An 11982-nucleotide genomic window follows, 5' to 3' on the forward strand; every position below is an offset into this window, starting at 1 on the left:
ACTCACCACAGAGGTCCAAACTGCCTCTGGAAACAACGTCAGCAAAACACTCACCACAGAGGTCCAAACTGCCTCTGGAAACAACGTCAGCAAAACACTCACCACAGAGGTCCAAACTGCCTCTGGAAACAACGTCAGCAAAACACTCACCACAGAGGTCCAAACTGCCTCTGGAAACAACGTCAGCAAAACACTCACCACAGAGGTGCCTCTGGAAACAACGTCAGCAAAACACTCACCACAGAGGTCCAAACTGCCTCTGGAAACAACGTCAGCAAAACACTCACCACAGAGGTCCAAACTGCCTCTGGAAACAACGTCAGCAAAACACTCACCACAGAGGTCCAAACTGCCTCTGGAAACAACGTCAGCAAAACACTCACCACAGAGGTCCAAACTGCCTCTGGAAACAACGTCAGCAAAACACTCACCACAGAGGTCCAAACTGCCTCTGGAAACAACGTCAGCAAAACACTCACCACAGAGGTCCAAACTGCCTCTGGAAACAACGTCAGCAAAACACTCACCACAGAGGTCCAAACTGCCTCTGGAAACAACGTCAGCAAAACACTCACCACAGAGGTCCAAACTGCCTCTGGAAACAACGTCAGCAAAACACTCACCACAGAGGTCCAAACTGCCTCTGGAAACAACGTCAGCAAAACACTCACCACAGAGGTCCAAACTGCCTCTGGAAACAACGTCAGCAAAACACTCACCACAGAGGTCCAAACTGCCTCTGGAAACAACGTCAGCAAAACACTCACCACAGAGGTCCAAACTGCCTCTGGAAACAACGTCAGCAAAACACTCACCACAGAGGTCCAAACTGCCTCTGGAAACAACGTCAGCAAAACACTCACCACAGAGGTCCAAACTGCCTCTGGAAACAACGAGGTCCAAACTGCAAAACACTCACCACAGAGGTCCAAACTGCCTCTGGAAACAACGTCAAAAACGTCAGCAAAACACTCACCACAGAGGTCCAAACTGCCTCTGGAAACAACGTCAGCAAAACACTCACCACAGAGGTCCAAACTGCCTCTGGAAACAACGTCAGCAAAACACTCACCACAGAGGTCCAAACTGCCTCTGGAAACAACGTCAGCAAAACACTCACCACAGAGGTCCAAACTGCCTCTGGAAACAACGTCAGCAAAACACTCACCACAGAGGTCCAAACTGCCTCTGGAAACAACGTCAGCAAAACACTCACCACAGAGGTCCAAACTGCCTCTGGAAACAACGTCAGCAAAATAATTGTTTGTCGGGAGCTTCATGAAATGGTGTAGGAAACTCGTTCTCTGGAGTGATGAATCATGCTTCAACATCAGTGCTCGACCTCACTAATGCTCTCGTGGCTGAATGGAACCAAGTCCCTGCAGTGGAAAGCCTTCCCAGAAGAGTGGAGGCTGTTATAGCAGCAATGTTCCAATCATCTTCCCAGAAGAGTGGAAAGCAGCAATGTTCCCAGAAGCCTTCCCAGAAGAGTGGAGGCTGTTATAGCAGCAATGTTCCTACATCTAGTGGAAAGCCTTCCCAGAAGAGTGGAGGCTGTTATAGCAGCAATGTTCCAACATCTATCTAGAAGAGTGGAATAGCAGCAATGTTCTTCCCTTCCCAGAAGAGTGGAGGCTGTTATAGCAGCAATGTTCCAACATCTAGTGGAAAGCCTTCCCAGAAGAGTGGAGGCTGTTATAGCAGCAATGTTCCAACATCTAGTGGAAAGCCTTCCCAGAAGAGTGGAGGCTGTTATAGCAGCAATGTTCCATCATCTAGTGGAAAGCCTTCCCAGAAGAGTGGAGGCTGTTATAGCAGCAATGTTCCAACATCTAGTGGAAAGCCTTCCCAGAAGAGTGGAGGCTGTTATAGCAGCAATGTTCCAACATCTAGTGGAAAGCCTTCCCAGAAGAGTGGAGGCTGTTATAGCAGCAATGTTCCAACATCTAGTGGAAAGCCTTCCCAGAAGAGTGGAGGCTGTTATAGCAGCAATGTTCCATCATCTAGTGGAAAGCCTTCCCAGAAGAGTGGAGGCTGTTATAGCAACAATGTTCCAACATCTAGTGGAAAGCCTTCCCAGAAGAGTGGAGGCTGTTATAGCAGCAATGTTCCAACATCTAGTGGAAAGCCTTCCCAGAAGAGTGGAGGCTGTTATAGCAGCAATGTTCCAACATCTAGTGGAAAGCCTTCCCAGAAGAGTGGAGGCTGTTATAGCAGCAATGTTCCAACATCTAGTGGAAAGCCTTCCCAGAAGAGTGGAGGCTGTTATAGCAGCAATGTTCCTACATCTAGTGGAAAGCCTTCCCAGAAGAGTGGAGGTTGTTATAGCAGCAATGTTCCAACATCTAGTGGAAAGCCTTCCCAGAAGAGTGGAGGTTGTTATAGCAGCAATGTTCCATCATCTAGTGGAAAGCCTTCCCAGAAGAGTGGAGGCTGTTATAGCAGCAATGTTCCTACATCTAGTGGAAAGCCTTCCCAGAAGAGTGGAGATTGTTATAGCAACAAAGGAAGGGGCTTACCAACTCCATATTAATATCCGTGATTTTGGAATGAGATGCTTGACGAGCAGGTGTCCACATACTTTTGGTGATGTGGTGCATCCGAGTCAGAGCAGTGTCGTCTGGGTCGACTCCATAGTGTGACAAGGGATTTATCCACCAGTGGCATCTCTATTGGTAGTCAAGCCTATGGTCTGATCCTGTTGTTTTGCGTTGCTGTCTCCAGGTACTCCGTACCCCCGGGACCTTCCTCCCCAGATGTCCGCAGCCCACCAGCTCCAGGCCATGCATGCCCAGTCTGCAGAGCTGCAACGGCTAGCTATGGAACAGCAGTGGCTGCATGGACATCACCACATGCACGGTGGCCCACTTCCTGGCCAAGAGGACTATTACAGGTCAGAGAGACACACACACACACACACACACTTCAACATGCACGTTCACATTTCAACACATTCACTACGCACTGACAGAAGCGGTAAAATACTACTCTAGACAGCCAACAGTCCTTAGATGGACTTTAAAACAAGAATAATTATATTAAATTAGATTTACAGAACAAATATTCAACATAATATAAAATGGTTCATCTGTGGTTATAAATTCATGTTGCTAATTTAAAAAGATTTTCATTTGTGTGATTTCTGTAAGATCATGCAGACGTTTCAAGTGATCTCGAGTTCCTGAAATGGACTCCTTTAACAGAAAAACCTGATGGCAAGTGATGTTTTACCTTAAGAAGTTACTCTGCACTTTGCATTTTCAGAGTGTGAGCCTATAGGGTCTATATATAATAATAATAATAATAATATATATATATATATATATATATGTCACTGTTGTATATAGGCTGGTGGAGCAAGTCTGTCTGTATTCGCATTGGACATTAAATTATACAGACCATTGTCCAATTTGGCATGTTATGTTTATTTGCAATTTTACTGATGTGGTGAATTCTAAAATTGTTAAATGCACGCTTGTACAAGGATTTCAGGGCTTTGTTCCAGATTTTCCAGCTTGTGACCAACTTGTAATACAATACTACCTGTGAGAATATCGGTGTGTGTATATAAGTCTTGGTAGTGGTGCAGGGACGTTCTGATATATTTCTATACAATTGGTGGTGATGCTAACGCGTGTTTGTTTCGTTTGTGTTTTAGCCGGCTGAAGAAGGAAAGCGACAAGCAACTGTAACCGACCAATGGGGACGCAGGAAGTTGCCTAGGACACAGGAACAGGAAGTAGTTACAGAGCGGTCTGTCAGTCAGAGGAACTCGATCTCCGCTCCTCCAAACATTTCCCGTTACGAAGAACAACAAAAACTGAAGGAGAAAAAAAAAGAGGAGGATTTTTCTGTCTGTTTTTCCTTCCCTGTTCGTGGGTTGTTTTTTTATTTTATTTGTATTTTTTAAGAACATTGAGAGACTTTGTTTGGTGTAAAACTATAGCCTTCAAGTAGTGGCACCGACTTCAAGACTGATTGTGACTTTCCTGCATGAAACCTCCTCTAAAGCTTCCACAACGTGTTTGTAGCTAGCACACGTTCACTGTGCTAGTCGATGGAAAGGAAACCAGGCAGAGAAAAGAACGTTCCAGACATTATATCCACGGAAAGATTCAAAACAAAGTGCTATTGTTATTTTAATACCTTATTGGAGGTTTTTATCATTTGAACGAAAAGCTGCAGCATGGCATTTTTGAGTCTGTAAATAGTATATATATATATATATATATATATATACATATAATTATTATTATTATAATTGTTACTAGGTGTGGACTCTGAACCAAGTCATTTATAAACCTCCAATATGTTATTGTGTTCTGAAGCATTATGCCTTGTTTTAACGGGGGGGGGGGGGACATAGCATTACTAGAACAGCCAAAGGGTACAGCGATGGTCCCAGTCCTGTGGTGTGGGGTACCTCAGAGAGCTGTTATAGCCCCAGACTATCACAGCGATGGTCCCAGTCCTGTGGTGTGGGGTACCTCAGAGAGCTGTTATAGCCCCAGACTATCACAGCGATGGTCCCAGTCCTGTGGTGTGGGGTACCTCAGAGAGCTGTTATAGCCCCAGACTATCACAGCGATGGTCCCAGTCCTGTGGTGTGGGGTACCTCAGAGAGCTGTTATAGCCCCAGACTCTCACAACGATGGTCCCAGTCCTGTGGTGTGGGGTACCTCAGAGAGCTGTTATAGCCCCAGACTCTCACAGCGATGGTCCCAGTCCTGTGGTGTGGGGTACCTCAGAGAGCTGTTATAGCCCCAGACTCTCACAGCGATGGTCCCAGTCCTGTGGTGTGGGGTACCTCAGAGAGCTGTTATAGCCCCAGACTATCACAGCGATGGTCCCAGTCCTGTGGTGTGGGGTACCTCAGAGAGCTGTTATAGCCCCAGACTATCACAGCGATGGTCCCAGTCCTGTGGTGTGGGGTACCTCAGAGAGCTGTTATAGCCCCAGACTCTCACAGCGATGGTCCCAGTCTTGTGGTGTGGGGTACCTCAGAGAGCTGTTATAGCCCCAGACTCTCACAGCGATGGTCCCAGTCCTGTGGTGTGGGGTACCTCAGAGAGCTGTTATAGCCCCAGACTATCACAGCGATGGTCCCAGTCCTGTGGTGTGGGGTACCTCAGAGAGCTGTTGTAGCCCCAGACTATCACAGCGATGGTCCCAGTCCTGTGGTGTGGGGTACCTCAGAGAGCTGTTATAGCCCCAGACTCTCACGTACACAAGACTGACACCTCCTTTCATTATACGCCTCTTGACAAGCACCATATTGTCAGACAGAATGCCTGAACTTACTGGGTCGTGTTAATGATTTGAGACCCTTGAAGAGGACTGACTATATCTCAGAGTCACTGAGTCATCTATGGATCAGCATATCCCCCTGCCCTGCCTTGTAGTGTACAATACCCTGATGCAGACATCATCTATTGCACTCCAAGGAAGACTAGATAGAATCCCTCGGTTACTACTTAATGGATGTTAGGTTACTACTCTTTGTGGAAGACTAGATAGAATCTCTCAGTGCTTTTAATTGGTTTTGACACTCTACTCGACATAATTAAGAAACGTTTAAAGTTTATAGGCAGATTTTTAAACCTTGTTTTACATTTTTCTTATACAATGTATTAAATTGTCTTCGTGTCTTCAAGCTACACTGAGACCCCAACGTGTGTTCTGATCTGACTGTGGGTGAGTGGACTTGTACAAGGGTGCTAGAGGGAACTGCGGGTGGTGGTGGTGATGTTAACCCTGGTTTCCTCACTCCTCTATTTGTCCCAAGTGTGGCTGCTACAGCAAGACTTCTCTAGCCCGGTATGTTTGTGCCGTCTTGACAACTCCTAGGGTACCAGGCTAGTGCGTCTCCTCCATGAGGGGATCCTGATATAATGTGTGCTGTGCTGCCATATTCACTGTGACTAACAGGCCTAGATACATGGGAGGACAGGGGCCCAGTACTGGGACCAGATTCTATCTAACAGGCCTAGCTACATGGGAGGACAGGGGCCCAGTACTGGGACCAGATTCTATCTAACAGGCCTAGCTACATGGGAGGACAGGGGCCCAGTACTGGGACCAGATTCTATCTAACAGGCCTAGCTACATGGGAGGACAGGGGCCCAGTACTGGGACCAGATTCTATCTAACAGGCCTAGCTACATGGGAGGACAGGGGCCCAGTACTGGGACCAGATTCTATCTAACAGGCCTAGCTACATGGGAGGACAGGGACCAGATTCCCAGTACTGGGACCAGATTCTATCTAACAGGCCTAGCTACATGGGAGGACAGGGGCCCAGTACTGGGACCAGATTCTATCTAACAGGCCTAGCTACATGGGAGGACCAGGGACCAGATTCTATCTAACAGGCCTAGCTACATGGGAGGACAGGGGCCCAGTACTGGGACCAGATTCTATCTAACAGGCCTAGCTACATGGGAGGACAGGGGCCCAGTACTGGGACCAGATTCTAGGAAGTGGAGCTGTAATGTTGGTGGTCCTATTGCCTCCAGGCTCTCGCTGTTCTCCCCTGCTGGCTGGTCAGCCGGCCCCTCAGCCTGCACAGCTTCTCCTGGCCTCCCCTTCAATGCCGGGGGTGTTGAGTGTACTGTACGCCATGCCATTGACTGTTCTGTTCAGTTCACCTGACTGTCATACCAGTCGACTGGCTGTTAGCTCTCACCTATCCTATGTTAGCCTATGGTTGAGTTCCTTCTACTCCTCTCTGGTCCGTCCATGTGCTCTGTTTGTCTGTTCAATGCACATTCACTCATCTCATGTACTCCTCTTCATCTGCTGCTGCCTCCTCTTTCTGACACCACCCTCCTCTTTCTGACACCACCCTCCTCCTCTTTCTGACACCACCCTCCTCCTCTTTCTGACACCACCCTCCTCTTTCTGACACCACCCTCCTCTTTCTGACACCACCCCTCCTCCTCTTTTCTGACACCACCCTCCTCTTTCTGACACCCCCTCCTCTTTCTGACACCCCCTCCTCCTCTTCTGACACCCTCCTCCTCTTTCTGACACCACCCTCCTCCTCTCTCTGACACCACCCTCTCACACCACCCTCCTCTTTCTGACACCACCCTCCTCTTTCTGATACCACCCTCCTCTTTCTGACACCACCCTCCTCCTCTTTCTGACACCACCCTCCTCCTCTTTCTGACACCACCCTATTTCTGACACCACCCTCCTCTTTCTGACACCCTCCTCTTTCTGACACCCTCCTCCTCTTTCTGACACCCTCCTCCTCTTTCTGACACCACCCTCCTCCTCTTTCTGACACCACCCTCCTCCTCTTTCTGACACCACCCTCCTCCTCTTTCTGACACCACCCTCCTCCTCTTTCTGATACCACCCTCCTCCTCTTTCTGACACCACCCTCTTTCTGACACCACCCTCCTCCTCTTTCTGACACCACCCTCCTCTTTCTGACACCCTCCTCTTTCTGACACCCTCCTCTTTCTGACACCCTCCTCCTCTTTCTGACACCACCCTCCTCTTTCTGACACCACCCTCCTCCTCTTTCTGATACCCTCCTCCTCTTTCTGACACCACCCTCTTTCTCCTCTTTCTGACACCCTCCTCTTTCTGACACCCTCCTCCTCTTTCTGACACCACCCCCTCCTCTTTCTGACACCACCCTCCTCCTCTTTCTGACACCACCCTCCTCTTTCTTATTTCTGACACCACCTTACAGTCATGTGTGCATACATTCTACTGACACCACTACCCTCCTTACTTCTACTGACACCCTCCTCCTCTTTCTGACACCCTCCTACTCTTCCATCTGACACCCTCCTACTCTTCCATCTGACACTACCCTCTTCTTCCTGCCTTTTAGTGTTCTCTCTCCTCTCCTCCAAACCCTTGGATGTTAGGTGTTGTCAATGGTTTATCTTCTCATTTCCAAGCAGCAATAGCAGAATGTCTATACATTCTGACCGGCTAAGATTTATATATATAACTGGTATCTTGAAGCATATTGTATATATTAGTAGTCACCGTGGGGATGACGACATGACAATGTAAACAAAAAGTAGAAATAATAAGTGAGTCCTGTGTTCTCTCTCCATTTGAGTATTTTGTAATTTTTTTGAAAAATGTGTGGAATTAAAATAAACAAATAAGTTACACCTCAAGGCATCTTATTGGTTTTCATTTAGACACTATTTACATTATCCAAAACAGTAGCTGTTGGTAGTGCATGCTGGGTAATGTTATCGTCGTTAGTGGACACATGTACACTAAAAATGCAACGACAACGGCTGTCATTTTGAGAAGAAGACATTCCTCTACTGCTCCTCCGGAGATAATGTAGCCTGGTGAATCCGAACGGAATGTTACTCCGGAGATAATGTAGCCTGGTGAATCCGAACGGAATGTTACTCCGGAGATAATGTAGCCTGGTGAATCCGAACGGAATGTTACTCCGGAGATAATGTAGCCTGGTGAATCCAAACGGAATGTTACTCTGGAGATAATGTAGCCTGGTGAATCCAACGGAATGTTACTCTGGAGATAATGTAGCCTGGTGAATCCGAACGGAATGTTACTCTGGAGATAATGTAGCCTGGTGAATCCGACTGAATGTTACCCCGGAGATAATGTAGCCTGTTGAATCCAGACTAAAAGCTATGTTGATGAATATTTTGGAGAGAAAAAAAACGAAAGTAGCATTTAATCTGGATTCACTCGGCTAGAAATGATGCCCTGTTCCTGAAAATCCCTCTACTCCTGAGGCTGTCATGATCATGTGAGAACTGCTGCTTTGTCAGGAGGCCTGTTGTTTAGCTCAGTGGCTCACCTACCCACATGACACACAAGGAAACAACAGAGAGCTCAGAGTGGCAGCCCCGCTGGCTGGTTGAATATATTATTGAATCTTATTTTCGGTGGAACGACTGTGACAAAATGTCAACCCAAATCACTTCCTCAACATAATCTGGTGGTGTACCCCTCTGGCAAGGGTGTCTCGCACACACACCACACACACACACACACACACACACACACACACACACACACACACACACACACACACACACACACACACACACAGACCAATATGGTCTGAAAACATTATTGGTATGAATAGCAATGTGAAAGGATGCTGTTTGTCTTGTCTAAAAGATCCTGATACAGAGCCTCATCCTCAGTCATTTCTCTCCCTCCTTCCTCACGCCCCAACAGCCTGCTGACTGTCACACTGTGTGGAGGCTAGTGGCTACATACTGTTAGCTCGTTCAGTTGGAAGTTATCTGTAGTTCTGTCCTACAGCAGGTAGGTCTGACAGGCTGCCCTACGGCTGGGCATCTATTCTAAAAGTGATTTGTTGTCAAGGATGCTGTTGAAGGAGATTACAGAGGCATGGAAATGTCACTTCAGACTATGAATATTTGACAGGTACAAGTGACAATGTAATTTCAGACTCTGCATATTTCACAGGTACAAGTGACAATGAAAACAGAAATATAATATAGTGACACATGTTTTCTTAATCATCTGAAAGATGAAACTGGTCCTAGATCAGCACTGTGAGATGCTTTATGAGTACTGAAACTGGTCCTAGATCAGCACTGTGAGATGCTTTATGAGTACTGAAACTGGTCCTAGATCAGCACTGTGAGATGCTTTATGAGTACTGAAACTGGTCCTAGATCAGCACTGTGAGATGCTTTATGAGTACTGAAACTGGTCCTAGATCAGCACTGTGAGATGCTTTATGAGTACTGAAACTGGTCCTAGATCAGCACTGTGAGATGCTTTATGAGTACTGAAACTGGTCCTAGATCAGCACTGTGAGATGCTTTATGAGTACTGAAACTGGTCCTAGATCAGCACTGTGAGATGCTTTATGAGTACTGAAACTGGTCCTAGATCAGCACTGTGAGATGCTTTATGAGTACTGAAACTGGTCCTAGATCAGCACTGTGAGATGCTTTATGAGTACTGAAACTGGTCCTAGATCAGCACTGTGAGAGGCTTTATGAGTACTGAAACTGGTCCTAGATCAGCACTGTGAGATGCTTTATGAGTACTGAAACTGGTCCTAGATCAGCACTGTGAGATGCTTTATGAGTACTGAAACTGGTCCTAGATCAGCACTGTGAGATGCTTTATGAGTACTGAAACTGGTCCTAGATCAGCACTGTGAGATGCTTTATGAGTACTGAAACTGGTCCTAGATCAGCACTGTGAGATGCTTTATGAGTACTGAAACTGGTCCTAGATCAGCACTGTGAGATGCTTTATGAGTACTGAAACTGGTCCTAGATCAGCACTGTGAGATGCTTTATGAGTACTGAAACTGGTCCTAGATCAGCACTGTGAGATGTTTTATGAGTACTGAAACTGGTCCTAGATCAGCACTGTGAGATGCTTTATGAGTACTGAAACTGGTCCTAGATCAGCACTGTGAGATGCTTTATGAGTACTGATCACGATACTACTTTCTTGTTTGTCATTTAAACATGCCTGTTTCGCAATATTTACACAACCGGTCAAAAGGCTTAGAACATCTACTCATTCAAGGGTTTTAATCATTTATTTATTTTACTATTTTCTACATTGTAGAATAATAATGAAGACATCAAAACTATGAAATGACACATATGGAATCATGTAGTAACCAAAAAGAAGTGTTAAACATCTAAATATATTTTACATTTGAGATTCTTCAAAGTTGCCACACTTTGCCTTGATGACAGCTTTGCATTCTCTCAACCAGCTTTATGAGGTAGTCACCTGGAATGCATTTAAATTAACAGGTGTGCCTTGTTCAAAGTTATTTTGTGGATTTTTTTTCCTTACTGCGTCGGAGCCAATCAGTTGTGTTGTGACAAGGTAGGGGTGGTATACTGAAGATAGCCCTATTTGGTAAAAGACCAAGTCCATATTATGGCAATAACAGCTCAAAAAAGCAAAGAAAAATGACAGTCCATCATTACTTCAAGACATGAAGGTCAGTCAATACGGAAAATTTCTAGAACTATGAAAGTTTCTTCAAGTGCAGTCTCAAAGATGGCGCCGAAGAACATGGCAGATGTTTTACATTCTCCCAACCAATTGTGCTATTTTGTTATTGTTTTATGTTTTGTGAAACTTGTTTTTTTAATATCCTGCTTTCACTGGAAAAGGCCCAGATCCACGCCTTTTGCGTGAAGAAAAGACAGAAAAGGCAGATCGGGGATCCTTCTGAGAATTCGTAGGTGAGTGAGTGAACTCCCAATGCCTTCCATTCTTCTTGCTAACGTGCAATCATTGGAAAATAAAATTGATGACCTACTATTAAGATTATCCTACCAACGGGACATTAAAAGTGGCTGAACGACGATACGAACAATATAGAGCTAGCGGGATTTTCCATGTACCGGCAGAACAGAGACGCTACTTCTGGTAAGACGAAGGGCGGGGGTGTGTGTCTATTTGTCAATAACAGCTGGTGCGTGATGTCTAATATGAAATAAGTCTCAAGGCATTGCTCGCCTGAGGTAGAGCACCTTATGATAAACTGTAGACCACATTATCTACCAAGAGATCTGAGATCTCATCTGTATTATTTGTAGCCATCTATTTACCACCACAAAACAAAACTGGTACTAAGACCGCTCTCAACCAACTCTGAAGCCATAAGCAAAGAAGAAAATGCTCACCCAGAAGCGGCGCTCCTAGTGGCCGGGGATGTTAATGCAGGCAAACTTAAATCAGTTTTACCAAATTTTTACCAACATGTCACGTGCAACCAGGGGAAAAGAAATCTAGACCACCTTTACTCCACACACAGAGATGTGTGCAAAGCTCTCCCCCACCCTCCATTTGGCAAATCTGACCATAATTCTATCCTCCTGATTCCTGCTTACAAGCAAAAACTAAAGCAGGAAGTACTGGTGACTCTCAATACGGAAGTGGTCAGATGACGTGGATGCTACTATGCTAAAGGACTGTTTTGCTAGAACAGACTGGAATAATGTTCCG

At 45.9% G+C, this 11982-nt stretch overlaps 1 protein-coding gene across 5 annotated transcripts in view; it reads left to right on the forward strand.

Annotated features, from left to right (window-relative positions):
* LOC124032390 (arginine-glutamic acid dipeptide repeats protein-like) overlaps positions 1–5928 on the forward strand; it is a 114840-nt gene extending 108912 nt beyond the window's left edge. For 3 of the 5 annotated variants that reach the window (XM_046344760.1, XM_046344762.1, XM_046344765.1), the window contains 2 exons: positions 2725–2893; positions 3659–5928. In XM_046344760.1, coding sequence (XP_046200716.1) covers positions 2725–2893; positions 3659–3692 — 203 coding nt within the window. In that variant the 3' untranslated portion in view covers positions 3693–5928. Of the gene's footprint in view, positions 1–2724; positions 2894–3149; positions 3216–3658 lie in introns of all 5 variants that reach the window. The other 2 variants (XM_046344763.1, XM_046344764.1) reach the window with 2 other exon arrangements.
* The last annotated feature ends 6054 nt before the right edge of the window (positions 5929–11982 follow it).

The sequence above is a fragment of the Oncorhynchus gorbuscha genome, linkage group LG03, assembly GCF_021184085.1.
Source record: "Oncorhynchus gorbuscha isolate QuinsamMale2020 ecotype Even-year linkage group LG03, OgorEven_v1.0, whole genome shotgun sequence".
Lineage (NCBI taxonomy): Eukaryota > Metazoa > Chordata > Actinopteri > Salmoniformes > Salmonidae > Oncorhynchus > Oncorhynchus gorbuscha.